Genomic DNA, 15,926 nt, shown 5'->3' with positions numbered 1-15,926 from the left:
GCCAATGGGTGGTATTGTTTAAAGTATTTAAAAATTATTTTATGTGATACAATAGAAAAATTACTTTAAAATTATTTTTATTACATAGAGATTATTGGGTTGGATTAGCTTGGCTGGCCCAATCGTCTGAATGAGGAAGCCTCCGAATGGGTTTATGATCCAAGGCCCCCATCCGACTTCCGTGTGAGAGAATGGGGGGTGGTACTTGCAAAGACACTCCGATGCCAAAGTCAGCAAAGGGAGCAAAACAGGTCTAGAGAGTATTGGGCCTCTGAGATACCTGAGAAGTGTCAGTGTATTTATAGTGGTGAACCCATAACCACCGTTGGAGTAGTTTCGCCATTTAAGGTGGATAACCGTCCCTTTATCTTAGGGAGGTTGAGATATGGCACTTGGAAGTGGGTAGAGAGATTTTAGGGGCAGTTACTCATTTGAATGGGTGTTTATCTGCTAGCTAATCTTCGTCCCGACTTCTTTAGAGCAAGTCGTGGTAGGGACCGACTTCGTAGGGCGAAGGTCGGTGCAGGGCGAGGCTCAATCCTCTGGATTGGGCCTTTCGTTTGGACCTGGGCCTTACTATTGGGCCAAGGTATGAACAGTGCCCCTACTCGAGCCCAATTTCTTTTAAGACTTGGGTACGAGTATTATACTCGGGGTTGTAGCCGACTTGTTGGAGAACCGATGTGATGGTTTGGAACCGACGTGACTTTTCGTGACTTTTGATTTTCACAGTTACGTCTAATCAAACGTCGCGTCCGTTAGAGGTTTGCGTAGGGATTGTCTTGGTAACGGTGCACCCATTAATGATTGCTTCCGTTTTTACCATTATGCCCCTAACGTTTTTATAAATACTTTCCTTCTCTTTCGTTGCTTCGTTTCTACGATTTTTCAAATTTTCTTCTTCTCATCCGTTCGTGGAGCACCCTTGTTTGAAGACTTTTATCTTCCTCTACCTTATTTCCAGATAAAGGTTAGTCTTTTCTTCTTTTTACGATGTTCTTTCTGTTTGCATGCTTTTATTCTTTAGATAGAGAGAAGTTGATTCGTAGGCTTTGATTCCGTATTCCCCTTAGAGACTATGTTTTTTATTTTCTTTTCTTTTTCCTTTGTAGGTTTTACTCACCTTTTTAGGAAAAGAAATGTCTTCTGTAGAAATTCTTGCTCAGTGGGTCGATGTCACAGTCTTAGGAGAGGAAACTCTGGTTGACACTGATTTTATAACTGGCCTTTGCACTCGGCACCGGCTCTGCACCTCTGATGAGGATGAGCCAAAGTATGAACTGCTTGCCCCGGGTCCGGAAGACCGGGTTTGCTTTGGGAGGGCTTCAGAGGCAGCCCCTCATTTCTTTTATATGTATGAGAGTATGATCACCCGACTGGACATTTTTCTCCCTTTCTCTGATTTTGAGGTTGCTGTTTTACATCACTGCCGTGTTGCACCTACCCAGCTTCATCCCAATTCTTGGGGCTTTCTAAAAATTTATCAGTTTATCAGCCGTGCCTTGGAATTTCCGACTTCTTTGAGGATTTTCTTTTTTCTTTTCCACATGACCAAGCCCTTCAGTGGGCAAAATAACAAGCAGCAATGAGTGTCCTTCCGAGATATACAAGGTCGGAGGGTCTTCACCCTTTTTGATGAATCTTTCCATGACTTCAAAAATTATTTTTTCAAAGTTCAAGCCATAGAGGGTCACCACCCCTTTTTCTTGGATGAGAATTCTTCTCCTCGCTTTCCCTTGTACTGGTTAGAGGCCTCCCCCTGTGAGAAATATGGTTTGGACGATCTAGATGAGGTGGAGGCAGCCATTGTAGGGATCCTCCGAGAAGTATGGGGGAGGGTCCCATATCTGGATACCAAAAAATTTCTCCAGGGGTCTCCGACCTTTGTCCAGACACAACTAGGTAGTTTTTATTTATCTACTTGATTTCCGACTTGTCTGACTTTTTGGCTACTAATTGTTTTTACAGAGATGGCGAAAAAAAATTCTAGTGAGTCTTACCAGAGAGTCCAGGAGGCCAAGGCGAGGTCCCGTGCCAGGATTGGCGGCGCCAGGGTAACTAGTTCTCCTCTTCCTCCTCCTCCCTGAAATTTGGGGACTCCTTCTCAACCCATCGTTATTTCTTCCTTGGCTTCTTCTCAGCCGCCCCCTTCCCCCTGACCTTCCCCTGAGCCAGAGAAGAAGAAGCGCAAGGCTTTAGAGCCTGGCTCTTCTTTTGAAGGTGAGGCTAAGGCGGATGCTCCTGCATTTATCCGGAAGTACATCTACCCCCATACCCGTATAGGTATGGATGATGTTTCTATTCGGAACCACCTTACTATTCTGGCTGAGGAGAGCATCAGGGAGGCAGGGGTTTATGCCAAGTTCCTTGATATTTTTGAGAAGACTCCTCTTAGCTCTCTGGGTTCAACCTCGAGGGTTGAAGAGCTGGAGGAAAGGCTTCTCATATATCGGAAACATGAGGAGGAGTTGAAGAAGGAGGTCGCTAAGTTGAAGGAGGAGAGGGATGGCCTTCGGGAGAAGGAGAACAAGTTGCAAGCCCAATGCAATATGGAGGAGGGCTTGAGGAAGAAGGCGCAGGAGAGTTATTCGAGTTTATTTGAGGACCTCGTGGCTGTGAGGAAGGATTTGTTGAATTCTGGGAATGCCTACGCCGAGTTGGAGGACTCTATTGCTGAGGGGGACGAGGAGGCCTGGAGGATTTTTAAGGAGCAGGTAAGAGTCCTTGCTCCCGACCTGGATCTCTCTCCTTTGGATCCTGACAAGGTCGTCATTGATGGTGCCATAGTTTATCCTCCTCCCTCTCCCAAGCATGTCACTGAGTCAGATTTGAAGACTTGGGGATAGAGAATCGTTGAGTCCCCTCCTCGTCCAAAGGATGCTCCAAGTTCCTCGAAGGCTCCGAGTACCTCCTCTCCGTCTCCGATGGATACTCCCCTTCCTGGACCTGATGGCGCTCCGACTACTCTTCCCGACTCTGGTGGTGATCCGACTACTCCTGGCGGTAATGCTTGAAAAGAATTGTTGGCTATATGGGGCTCGGCCTGTGGGTCCCCTCTTTTTTAAACTCTTTTATATTTGTGGTGGTTGTTTTTTGACATTGGCCTTTTAAGGCTGTAAACAAAATATTGATAAGTGCCCTTTTTGGATAAGGGTTTTATTTAACAGAAAATCCCCTTTTTTGGGTAAGTGTTTCAGTTACTTTTGGTGTATATGCTTTTCTGGTTTTGATTGAAGTTCCCTTGATCTTTTCTGCAAATCTTTTCTTTGGCTTGTCTGTCCTTCTAAGCCTTTTTGCTTTTAAGGACTTTAGGACAGTCTTTAGGCTTTTTGATAAGTTTTTTTTATCTCTTTTTGCTATTCCCAATACTCAACTTTGATTTTTTTGAGTTTTTATGACTTAGGTTATTTTTGCAATGCGTTTTCTTTTCTACTCGGATTTTCACCTCAACTTATGAGTCGGGATATCTCCGAGTTTCTCACGATCAACTTTTATAACCTCTTTACGCCGACTTGTACCTCGTCGTTTTATCCTGACGACCATCTAGGTCGGTTCATGGGATTTTCACGTTTTGTCGAGCTTAAGTCGGCGCGTTTCGTAGAGAGAAAAATAAACAAAAGGGGAATTTATAAGAGACTTTGTAAAAAGATCTTTATTTATTTGGGAAGGTACTTTATTGCTACTAAGGGCTTTTAGTAATCTATTCTCCCTTAGCCTCTACTATGATGCCTCGTTAAAAACCCTTCTTCAGAAAAAATCCTTTGACTTTTGGGAAAAAATCGTAAAGTTGGGAAAAGAGTACATCAGGGAGTAGAGTTCGCTTTTAACTATAGTACCTTTTCATGTTACAAGCATGCCACGACCTTGGTAACTTGGTGCCGTTCAGGTCGGTCACCTTATAATAACCTTTTCCTAAGACCTCGCTAACTTTATAGGGTCCTTTTCAATTAGCTGCTAGCTTGCCTTCCCCCGATTTGTTGACTCCAATGTCGTTTCTGATCAAGACCAAATCGTTTGGGGCGAAACTCCTTCGAACGACTTTTTTGTTATACCTGGTAGTCATCCTTTGTTTCAATGCCGCTTCTCTTATCTAGGCTTGTTCTCGGACTTCGAGGAGCAATTCAAGCTCCTCTTTGTGCCCCTGTATGTTCCCGATTTCATCATGGAGAATCACCCTTGGGCTTTGCTCGCTGATTTCCACTGGTATCATAGCTTCTACGCCCATAGACAAGTCGGAAGGGTGTTTCTCGAGTGGCTGATTGGGGTGTCGTCCGATAAGCCCACAACACTTGGGGAAGTTCTTCTGTCCAAGCTCCTTTTGCATCTTGTAGTCTTTTCTTCAGCCCTGCCAGTATGACTTTGTTGGCTGCTTCGGCTTGTCCATTGGCTTGTGGATGTTCCACCGAGGTGAACTGGTATTTGATTTTCATACTGGCCACTAGGCTTCTGAAGGTAGAGTCAGTGAACTGAGTTCCGTAATAAGGTATTCCATACCTTGTGATGATATTTTTGTAGAGGAACCTCCGACTTCTTTGGGCTGTGATGGTGGCTAATGGTTCTGCTTCTATCCACTTTGTGAAGTAATCTATTCCCACGATCAGGTATTTGACTTGTCCTGGCGCCTGGGGAAAAGGACCTAACAAATCCATTCCCCATTTTGCGAAGGGCCATGGAGAAGTTATACTAATGAGCTCCTCGGGGGGAGCCACGTGGAAATTTGCATGCATTTGGCATGGTTGGCATTTTTTCACAAATTCTGTGGCATCTTTCTGCAAGGTCGGCCAGTAGAATCCAGCTCGGATTACTTTCCTGGCTAGCGACCTGGCTCCGAGATGGTTTTCGCAGATCCCATTATGGACTTCCTCTAGCACTTCAGTGGTCCTTGAGGTTGGTACGCACTTCAACAATGGCGTTGATATTCCTCTTGTATAAAGGATGTTTTTCACCAGAGTGTAATATTGTGCTTCCCTCCGGATTTTCTTAGCCTCTTTTTCCTCCTTGGGGAGGATGTCAAATTTTAGGTATTCGACCAAAGGATTCATCCATCCGAGGTTTAGCCCGGATACCTCAAGGACATCTTGTTTGTCCTCTGCTTTCACCACAGAGGGCTCTTGGAGAGTTTCCTGGATCAGGCTTCTATTATTCCCTCCTGGCTTAGTACTTACTAACTTGGAGAGGGCGTCTGCTCTGCTATTGAGGTCCCGAGTTATATGCTTAACCTCGGTTTCCGCAAAGTGCCCGAGGTACTCCAGAGTTTTTTCCAGGTATCTCTTCATGTTTGGGTCTTTGGCCTGATACTCTCCATTTATCTGGGAGGTCACCACCTGAGAGTCACTGTATATCATCACTTTTGTTGCACCGACTTCTTCGGCCAGCTTCAATCCCGCAATCAGGGCTTCATATTCTGCCTGATTATTTGAAGCTGGGAATTCAAATTTGAGGGATACCTCTATTTGAGTTCCCCTTTCGTCAGCCAGTATTATGCCTGCACCACTTCCTGTCTTGTTTGAGGATCCGTCTACATAAAGTTCCCATGTAGTTGGCTTTTCCTCTTGATCTCCCGCGTATTCTGCTATGAAGTCGGTGAGGCATTGGGCTTTGATTGCTGTCCGAGTTTCGTACTTCAGGTCAAACTCGGAGAGCTCTATTGTCCATTGAACCATTCTCCCTGCAACATCCGTCTTTTGGAGGATTTGCTTCATGGGTTGGTTCGTTCGGACTTTTATTGTATGTGCTTGGAAGTAAGGCCGTAACCTTCGTGAGGCTATTACTAAGGAGTAGGCAAACTTCTCTATTTTGTGGTACCTTAGCTCGGGGCCCTGTAGAACTTTGCTGATGAAGTAAACTGGATGCTGTCTGACCTCGTCCTCCCTTACCAGGGCTGACGCAACAGCTTTGTCTGCTACGGACAAATATAGGACGAGGTCTTTCCCGACTAGAGGTCGGGTTAGGATTGGTGGTTGGCTCAGGAACCTTTTGAACTCCTGGAACGCTCCTTCGCATTCTGGAGTCCATTCGAACTGGCATCCCTTTCTTAATAAAGAAAACAGTGGAAGGGATTTCAGTGCCGATCCTACCAAAAATCTGGAGAGGGCTGCAAGTCGGCCATTCAGTTGCTGAACCTCTCTTAAGCAAGTCGGGCTCTTCATTTCCAGGATAGCTTTACACTTATCGGGATTTGCTTCGATCCCTCTCTGTGTTAGCATAAGCCCTAGGAACTTTCCAGCCTCCACCGCGAAGGTACACTTTGCGGGATTTAGCCTCATCCCGTGTAACCTTATGGTGTTAAATACTTGCGAGAGGTCTGCCAAGAGGTCGGTTTCTTCCTTGGTTTTCACTAGCATGTCGTCTACATAGACTTCCATTAAGCTCTCGAGGTAGGGAGCAAACACCTTGTTCATCAGCCTTTGGTATGTGGCCCCTGTATTTTTTAATCCAAATGGCATGACCACGTAGCAAAAATTTGCTCTGGGCGTGATGAATGATGTTTTCTCCTGGTCCGGCTCATGCATTGAGATTTGGTTATATCCTGAATAGGCATCCATGAACGACAATTATTGATATCCCTAGCTAGAATCTACTAAGGTATCAATACTTCGGAGTGGATAAGGGTCTTTGGGACATGCCTTATTTAAGTCGGTGTAGTCGACACACATCCTCCATTTGCCGTTTTGCTTCTTGACCAGCACTACATTTGCTAGCCATGTTGGATATTTAACTTCTCTAATGAAGCCGGCTTCTAGGAGTGCCTGCACTTGCTCTTCCACTACTAGGACTCGTTCCGGGCCGAGCTTGCGCCTTTTCTGTTGTATAGGTCGGGATCCCGGGTGTACCGAGAGCTTATGGGACATGAGCTTGGGGTCTATCTCGGGCATGTCGGAAGCTTTCCAGGCGAAGAGGTCAGAATTATCTCTTAGGAGCTTAGTCAACCCTTGCTTCAGGGTTTCCCCTAGGCTGGCTCCTATGTTGGTATTCTTCCCTTCCTCTTCGCCGACCTGTATTTCTTCAGTTTTTCCTCCTGGCTGTGGTCGTAGCTCTTCTTTGGCCCTTGCACCACCGAGCTCTATGGTGTGAACCTCTTTGCCTTTTCCCCTCAGGTTCAAGCTTTCATTGTAGCACTTTCTTGCCAACTTCTGGTCTCCCCGCACCGTTGCTATTCCCGCAGGTGTCGGAAATTTCATGCAGAGATGGGGGGTAGACACCACCGCTCCGAGTCAATTTAGGGTAGTTATGCCGATTAGGGCATTGTATGCTGACCCCACGTCGATGACTATGAAGTCTATGCTCAGAGTTTTGGACTTTTCCTCCTTTCCGAAGGTAGTGTGGAGGGGTAGAAATCCCAGTGGTTTTATTGGCGTATCACCTAGCCCTAGTTTGTCAAACGCGGGCTTGAAAATGATGTCTGCCGAGCTTCCTTGGTCCACTAGAGTTCTGTGGAGATGGGCATTGGCTATGATCATAATTATCACCACTGGATCGTCGTGTCCAGGGATTACTCCTTGCCCATCTTCCTTTGTAAATGAGACGGTAGGAAGGTCGGGTGATTCATTTTCGACCTGGTAGACTCGCTTGAGGTGTCTTTTGCGAGAGGACTTGGTGAGTCCCCCTCCCGCGAATCCACCTGAGATCATATGTATATGTCTCTCCAGAGTCTGCGGTGGAGGGTCTCTTCTATCTGTGTCATCTCGCTTTCTCTTCCCATGATTGTCCGACCTTTCTATGAGATATCTGTCTAGTCGGCCTTCTCTGGCCAACTTTTCTATCACATTTTTAAGGTCGTAACAGTCATTTGTTGAGTGACCATATATTTTATGGTACTCACAGTAATCGCTGCGACTCCCGCCTTTTTTATTTTTAATGGGCCTGGGAGGTGGCAGCCTTTCAGTATTGCAAATTTCTCTGTATACGTCCACTATAGAAACCATCAGGGGAGTATAAGAGTGATATTTCCTGGGTCTGTCGGGACCAAGGTCTTCTTTCTTCTTGGGCTCCCTTTCTCTCTCCTTTATTGAGGGAAGGTGCCCAGGTCGTGAGCTCGACTCTCTCAGTCTGGCATTTTCCTCCATGTTGATGTACTTTTCAGCTCGTTCTTGTACATCACTTAAGGAGGTGGGGTGCCTTTTTGATATGGACTGTGAGAAGGGACCTTCTCTGAGTCCATTTACTAGCCCCATGATGACTGCCTCGGTGGGCAGATCTTGAATCTCTAAGCATGCTTTGTTGAACCTTTCCATATAATCCCATAGAGGTTCTCCGACCTCCTGCTTTATTCCCAGGAGGCTTGGTGCATGCTTTACTTTATCTTTTTGAATGGAGAACCTCATTAGAAACTTCCTCGAGAGGTCCTCGAAGTTGGTGACCGACCTTGGAGGGAGGCTATCGAACCACTTCATCGCTGCTTTCGATAAGGTGGTCGGGAAAGATTTGCAGCGCGTCGCATCAGAAGCATCAGCCAGATACATCCGACTTTTAAAATTGCTTAAATGATGCTTCGGATTTGTGGTTCTGTCATAAAGGTCCATATCAGGGCTTTTAAAGTTTCTTGAAACTTTTGCCCTCATTATGTCCTCACTAAAAGGGTCCTCCCCTCCTGGGGGCGACTCTTCTCGATCGTCACGGGAGTTCCGACCTTTGAGGGAGGATTCTAACTTTAAGAGTTTTTTCTCTAACTTTTTTCGCCGTTCCATCTCCTCTTTTAGGTTTTTCTCTGTCGCCCTTTGTCGCTCCCGCTCCTGCTCTAACTGTTCTAAGCGACTTTGGTTGACATGGACTAACCTCATAAGCTCAGTTGCATGGGATGGTCCATCTTTTTCCGATTCACGCCCCTCCGAGGAATTTGCCTTCGGATTTTTTAAGTCCGGATGTGCCTTCCCTGTGTTGGTCACTGGTTCCTTGGTGGAGGGTTGGGTCTGCGTCGTTGTTTCCGATATCTGGATTCTCTTGTTCGGAATCCGACGCTACATGACCATCTTCCTGGGATACGTCCGCCATTACTGGCTGATCTCTCGGGTCCCCGGCAACAGCGCCAATGTTACGGTGGGTAACCAGAGATTATTGGGTTGGATTAGCTTGGCTGGCCCAATCGTCTGAATGAGGAAGCCTCCGAATGGGTTTATGATCCAAGGCCCCCGTCCGACTTCCGTGTGAGAGAATGAGGGGTGGTACCTGCAAAGACACTCCGATGCCAAAGTCAGCAAAGGGAGCAAAACAGGTCTAGAGAGTATTGGGCCTCTGAGATAGCTGAGAAGTGTCAGTGTATTTATAGTGGTGAACCCATAACCACCGTTGGAGTAGTTCCGCCATTTAAGGTGGATAACCGTCCCTTTATCTTAGGGAGGTTGAGATATGTCACTTGGAAGTGGGTAGAGAGATTTTAGGGGCAGTTACTCATTTGAATGGGTGTTTATCTGCCAGCTAATCTTCGTCCCGACTTCTTTAGAGCAAGTTGTGGTAGGGACCAACTTCGTAGGGCGAAGGTCGGTGCAGGGCGAGGCTCAATCCTCTGGATTGGGCCTTTCGTTTGGACCTGGGCCTTACTATTGATATGTATTTATAAATAATTAAATATAAATTTTAAAAATAATAAAAATATTAATAATTTAAACTAGACCAAACTATTAAAAATAGAATGTTTCAAATAATAGAGAAGATGTACAATTTTAAATAAAATGGAAGATAATCAGTCCATTTTAAATAATAAAGATTAACACGTTTACTTGGAAAACACATAAGTGCACTCTTAAAGTGCCCACTATTAATACAGTTGTCTTCAGTTGTATGGATCTGGATATAGCTCTTCCAGAGGAGAAACCCACTTCCACTCCAGAAAATCTCAATGAGGTTAAAATAGAGAAGTGAGAGAGATCCAATCGAATGAACATTATGATCGTGAAACGCTCAATTCCTGAGGCGTTTCGGGGCTCTATTACTCAGGATAAAGATGCCAAACAGTTACTGAAAGATGTTGAAATTTTTTTTACTAAGAATGAAAAGGCGGAGACAAGTAGCCTTTTGAGCAAAATTGTCTCCATAAGGTGTAAAAGTAAAGGGAACATAAGGGAGTATATTATGGAAATGTCTCATCTTACTTCAAAATTGAAAGCACTAAAGTTAGAGTTGTCTGAAGATTTATTTATGCATTTCATTTTGATTTCCCTTCCTGCACATTTTGGGCAATTCAAAGTGAATTATAACACTCTGAATGACACTTGGTCCTTAAATGAGCTTATATCTCACTGTGTGCAAGAAAAAGAGAGGCTACAGCAAGATAAGACTGAAAGTGCTCACATGACTTCATCTTCTCAGTATAAAAGAAAGCGTGATACTACTGCGGATGTGCCTTTTCAGCAGAAAAAGGCTAAGAAACAGGATCAAGTTTCAATCTGTTTCTTCTGTAAGAAGGTGGGACATATGAAGAAGGATTGTACCAAATATGTCACTTGGCATGTAAAGAAGGGTATAATTCTTACTTTCGTTTGTTCTGAGGCTAGTTTAAGTTATACACCTGTTGATACTTGATGGGTAGATTCTGCTGCTACTACTCATGTAAGTGTTACTATGCAGGATTGCCTGTGGAGCCGACTGCCAAGTGATGCTGAAAGATACATCTATGGGGTAGATGGCAATATAGTTGCAGTCGAAGCTATAGGAACATTTAGATTATGTTCCATGAGTGGATTTTACTTAGATTTATTAGAGACGTTTTATGTACCGTCATTTAGACGGAATTTGGTTTATGTTTCTCGTTTGGACAAATCAGGTTATTTTTGCTTGTTCGGAGACAATAAAGTCAATCTCGTTTATAATTCGAATAATATTTGCTCTGGTCATTTGGTGGATAATCTATATAGGCTTGACTTAAATTCCTATAATAATGAAATACTGCAAACGGATACAAAACGAAAACTAAATGAGAATTCGGCATCATTATGGCACAAACACCTAGGTCACATCTCTAAACAGAGAATTCAGAGGCTCGTGTCGGATGAAATTCTTGGACCCCTAAATTTGGCGGACTTTGAAGTCTTCATTGAGTGCATAAAGGGGAAAAGGACAAACGAAAGGAAATTAGGTGCCGAGAGAGCTAAAGATGTCTTAAAACTGATACATACCGATATATGTGGCCCATTCTCTACTGTCTCTTGGAATGGACAACGGTACTTTATTACGTTCATAGATGATTACTCTCGTTACGGGTATCTATATTTAATTCATGAAAAGTCTCAAACCTTGGATATTTTCAAGTCTTTCAAAGCTGAAGTTGAACTTCAACTTGGAAAGAAAATTAAAGCTATCAAATATGATCGTGGTGGTGAATACTACGGAAGATATGACGGTTCAGGTGAGCAACGTCCCGGACATTTTGCTCTTTTCCTAGAGGAGTGTGGTATTGTTCCGCAATATACCATGCCAGGCAAACCTAGTATGAATGGTATTGCAGAGCGAAGGAACCGAACTCTTAAGGACATGGTGAGAAGTATGATTAGTCATTCTTCTTTGCCTGAATCACTTTGGCGAGAAGCCTTAAAGATCGCAGTGTACATCCTTAATAGGGTGCCAAGCAAAGCAATTAACAAAACTCCATATGAAATTTGGATTAGGAAAAGGCCCAGTATAAAGCATTTGCATATTTGGGAATGTTCAACTGAAGCGCGACCTTATAGGCAACATGAAAGAAAATTTGAATCAAGGACAACTAGTTGCTACTTTGTTGGTTACGCTGAGCACTCACGGGGTACAAATTTTACAATCCTACATCAAGGTCTATTTTGAGACGGAAAATGCGAGATTTCTTGAGGATGTTGAGTTTGGGGGAAGGAAATATTAGGAATGTTGCTTTTGATGAGGATTCTGTAACTGACAATGATCAGGTCCTTGTGCCTATTATTGTTCAAGATACAGTTATAGTACAAGAGCATATACAATGAAAATCCTATTGTAGATTCAGTTACAGTACAAGAAAATAATGAGAATCCTCTTCAATCCCAACCCATACAGCAAGCTCAACAACCTCAAGAAGTGTTATTAAGAAGATCCAACAGAGAAAGAAGAAAATCCATATATGATCGCAAACAAGCTTCCCGTCAATGGTATCACAAGTTTAATCAGGTCATTACCTCATATAGTTTTGAGGTAAATATTATAGATTGTATACCGCAAGTTCAGTGAGAGTAAATACATATTTTTGGTCTTATATGTTGATGACATTCTACTTGCCAGTAACGATATAGGCTTGTCACATGAAACTAAAAAATTTTTATGGCGATGCCTCTTTTGTATTAGAAATCGAGATACTAAGAGATCACTCTCAAGGTATTCTTAGATTATCACAAAAGAACTATATCAAAAGTATTTTAAGTAGATATGTCATGGAAAGTTGTAGACCAATGGACACACCCGAAACTAAAGGAGACAAGTTTAGTCTCAAGCAATGCCCCAAAATAATCTTAAGACAGCAATGCATGATAAACCTTATGCATCAGCACTAGGAAATTTAATGTATGCTCAAATCTGCACACATTCTGATATATCATTTATAGTGGGAGTATTGGGTAGATACTTGAGCAATTCGGGCATAGATCATTGGGTAGCTGTTAAACGCGTATTGCGTTATCTAAAGAGAACAAATGATTACATATTTACTTATCGGAGATCAGAAAATTTGGAGATTATTGGATACTCTGATTCCGATTTCATGGCATATGGTTACGAAATTTTGTCACTGAACTTCGTATAGTAGATGACATTAAAAAATCATTAAAGATATTTTGTGACAATAAGTCAGTACTACTATTCTCCAACAACAATAAGAGCTTGACAAAATCGAAGCATACAGACATCAAGTTCTTAGTTGTGGTTGCATTTTTTCTAACTACCCACTATTTAAAAATTTGAAATATAATTTAAATATACGTGATTTATTTGATGACCTAGTTAATGCATACTCTATTGGCGTAGAATATGAAATCTTTTCTACTTAAATTATATTTCAAATTTTTATGTACTCCCATACAATAAACAAAAAAATAAGTGAACATGGAAGAAGAAAATGTATTAATAATTGGTAGTTAGAAAAAAGTGCACTTATGTGCTTTACAAGTAAACGTGTTAACGTGCTTATTTTATCTTCTCTATTATTTAAAATCGTTCATCTTTTCTATTATTTGAAACATTTCATTTTTAATAGTTTGGTCCAATTTAAATTATTAATATTTTTTATTATTTTTAAAAATATATTTTTATATTTTTAAATACATATATCTCGTTTACAGTGTAAACGAGATAATTTTTCATGTATCTCATTTACATTGTAAACGAGATATATAAAAATTGAAAAAATACACATATATACATGCAAATTTTTTTCGTTTATAGTATAAACGAGATTTTTATCTTATCATGTTCTCATAATCAAACGCAACCTTATATCCTAAACCCTAATACCGGATTATGTAACAAAATTTGGTAGGAACAACAATATCTTAACGAGAAATACTATTTGTACACTAAAATTAGTCACTAATGTATTTGTATATAAATACATATGTGGTTTAATTTATTTTCAATATGTATTTGTATTTCAACAAGTATTTTATATTAATAGCGGATTTTGGTGGCTGATTTTAATATATACGTAGCATAATCCTATCCTAATTAAATAGGCGTCTATCATTTATAAAATTTTTAAACTTTAATTATGAAATGAAATATAATGTAGAGAAAGTATGTAGACACCAACCTTTGCTATATGCAACTACTTCCTCCCCCAACAAGAAGAGGCTACCAAGCAACACGGCTGGACCAGCACCACCAGTTCCAGATATATAGTAGGAGAACCTGTGAACCAACAATATATACTTATGTACATGCATTCGAATATATATGCATCTTTTAATTATTCTCAATTATTAGCTTTAGATAAAAATAATGAAATGAGTTTTTTTTTTAGAATTTAATTAACATATCTTTTTATTATTATTTAAATTTTTTATATAAAATAAATTTTATTAAAAAAAACTTATTGTTTTTGTTTTCAATAATGGCAACAGGTAGGAGACTAAGAGATAAGAATGATGACCTTAGGCTTTCTGGCTTATCTTGATCACTTTCACTTAGTGCAGCGCGGACTAACTCTGCCGCCATGACTAAGAAAGTAGTTTCAGTGAGTGAGTGAGTAAAATAAGGAATAATAACAGTTAGAAGTTGGAACCGTACCTGTGCTGAGTCCGGGGCATAATCCTCCGGTAGTTATGGCTGGAACATTAGCGCCTAATGCTCTTCTCATAAAGGACTTAGCACGCCACGCATACTTTGTGTCATCGCAGATATCAACATATGCCGTCTTGGTGTTTATGGCTGCTTCAAGCACGCTGCATTTTTCTTCTTTTTGGAACGGCCCCGCCGCATGAACCACAAGATCCACCTCTGCATTTTCATGGTTGACTTTTTAATTGACTAAATAATTAAGAGTAGGTAAGTCACCAAAAAAACTAAGAGTACGATACCTTGAAGAGCATTTTGGAGTGAATTTTCATCATTCATATCAACCTGAGAAAAACCAGAATTGCCCCCCAGTTTTGCAACCATAGCTTCACCTCTCTCCCTATTATTGTTACCGTGATTTAATTGAATTAACGATTCCTATTCACAGTTAGTAATTAATTATTGTATATAACAGAGAGAGACCTGTTTCGACCGGCGACGACAATGCGGAGGTCAGGGCAGAGGTTGGAGAGGGCAATGGCGGTGGATCCACCGACCCGACCCGTTCCACCAAGGATCAAGACTCTCGAGTTGCGGGTTTTCTCGGGAAGCTTAACCGTGTCAACGTCAATGTTGCTTGTTTGGAGTTGGCTCTTGATATTGAATTTGGAATTCAGTGGCAACCATTTCAAATTGGGAAGCACAGAAGCTGGCGCCATTGAATTTGGTTGCGCGCCAAGTGAATGAACACAATAACTAACTAACGAAGTAATTAATTCACTCACGCACCCAGTTTTCTTTCCTTCTAATATTTTATATAGGCGATGTAGTGTGTGTTAATCGTTTCTGGTACATATTTATACTAGAGTAAAATATCATTTTTGTCCCAACTTTTGGGGTAAATTCTATTTGTATTCCTAAAGTTTAAATCGTCCTATTTGTATAACGTTTGTAAAAGTGATTCAATGTTATCTTACCGTCAATTACACATCATGAACGCTTTAGTTTGAGTTTTAAAAATCTCTTCTTAAAGTTAAAATACAAATGTTTGGGATAGAATCAATGATCTACTATAAAAAATAGCTCATTAAATGTTAAAACTAATTCCTACAACATTTATATAATTCACTTTTTTAGGGACATAATTGAATCTAAACACAAATAGTAGGTATAATATTAAAATCGACCACATCCAAATGAGACCTAATTGAGAATGAATACATTCAAATGAGAATAATTGAAAAATATAATCTAATTTGTTTAGTATAATTGATAGTAGGATAACATTGAATCACTTTTATAAACGTTAAAGATATAAATAGAACGATTTAAACGTTAGGAATATAAATAGGACTTATCCCAAACGTTAGGGATAAAAACGATACTTTAGCATGAATATGAAAAATATGGGAAAAACGACGTTACTAGATGGAAGAATGTCTTTGCTTCCACCGACACACGTGGTTTGTTTATTTACAATGTACCTAACTATGGCGACGCTCACATGCACATGCAGTTTTATATTAGGGTACAACAACCTCCCAAACCTACCCCAACTCTCTCTTGTTTATTGAAGAAAAAAATGGTGTTTAATATTTTTTGTTAATTGAAAAAAATCACTAAAGTATAACATTTTAAAGATTTATTCTATATAAATACATTATAAGTTCATTTTTTTGTTTTTTTTTTATAATTATAATTAGAGAACTATCAATAATTTCTTT

General features: G+C 41.1%; 1 protein-coding gene across 1 annotated transcript in view; it reads right to left on the bottom strand.

Moving 5' to 3' along the window:
• LOC107629564 overlaps nucleotides 1-15,052 on the bottom strand; it is a gene marked incomplete in the record, with an annotated part of 18,186 nt that extends 3,134 nt beyond the window's left edge. Inside the window, 5 exon segments of the mRNA XM_016332380.2 lie at nucleotides 13,739-13,836; nucleotides 14,078-14,144; nucleotides 14,215-14,424; nucleotides 14,505-14,602; nucleotides 14,686-15,052. Of these exon segments, the coding sequence (XP_016187866.1) occupies nucleotides 13,739-13,836; nucleotides 14,078-14,144; nucleotides 14,215-14,424; nucleotides 14,505-14,602; nucleotides 14,686-14,921 (709 nt within the window).

This window comes from Arachis ipaensis, chromosome B03 (assembly GCF_000816755.2).
Source record: "Arachis ipaensis cultivar K30076 chromosome B03, Araip1.1, whole genome shotgun sequence".
In the NCBI taxonomy this organism is placed as follows: domain Eukaryota; kingdom Viridiplantae; phylum Streptophyta; class Magnoliopsida; order Fabales; family Fabaceae; genus Arachis; species Arachis ipaensis.
Note: the sequence above shows the minus strand (reverse complement) of the source record. Positions and strands in the feature narration are given on the sequence as shown.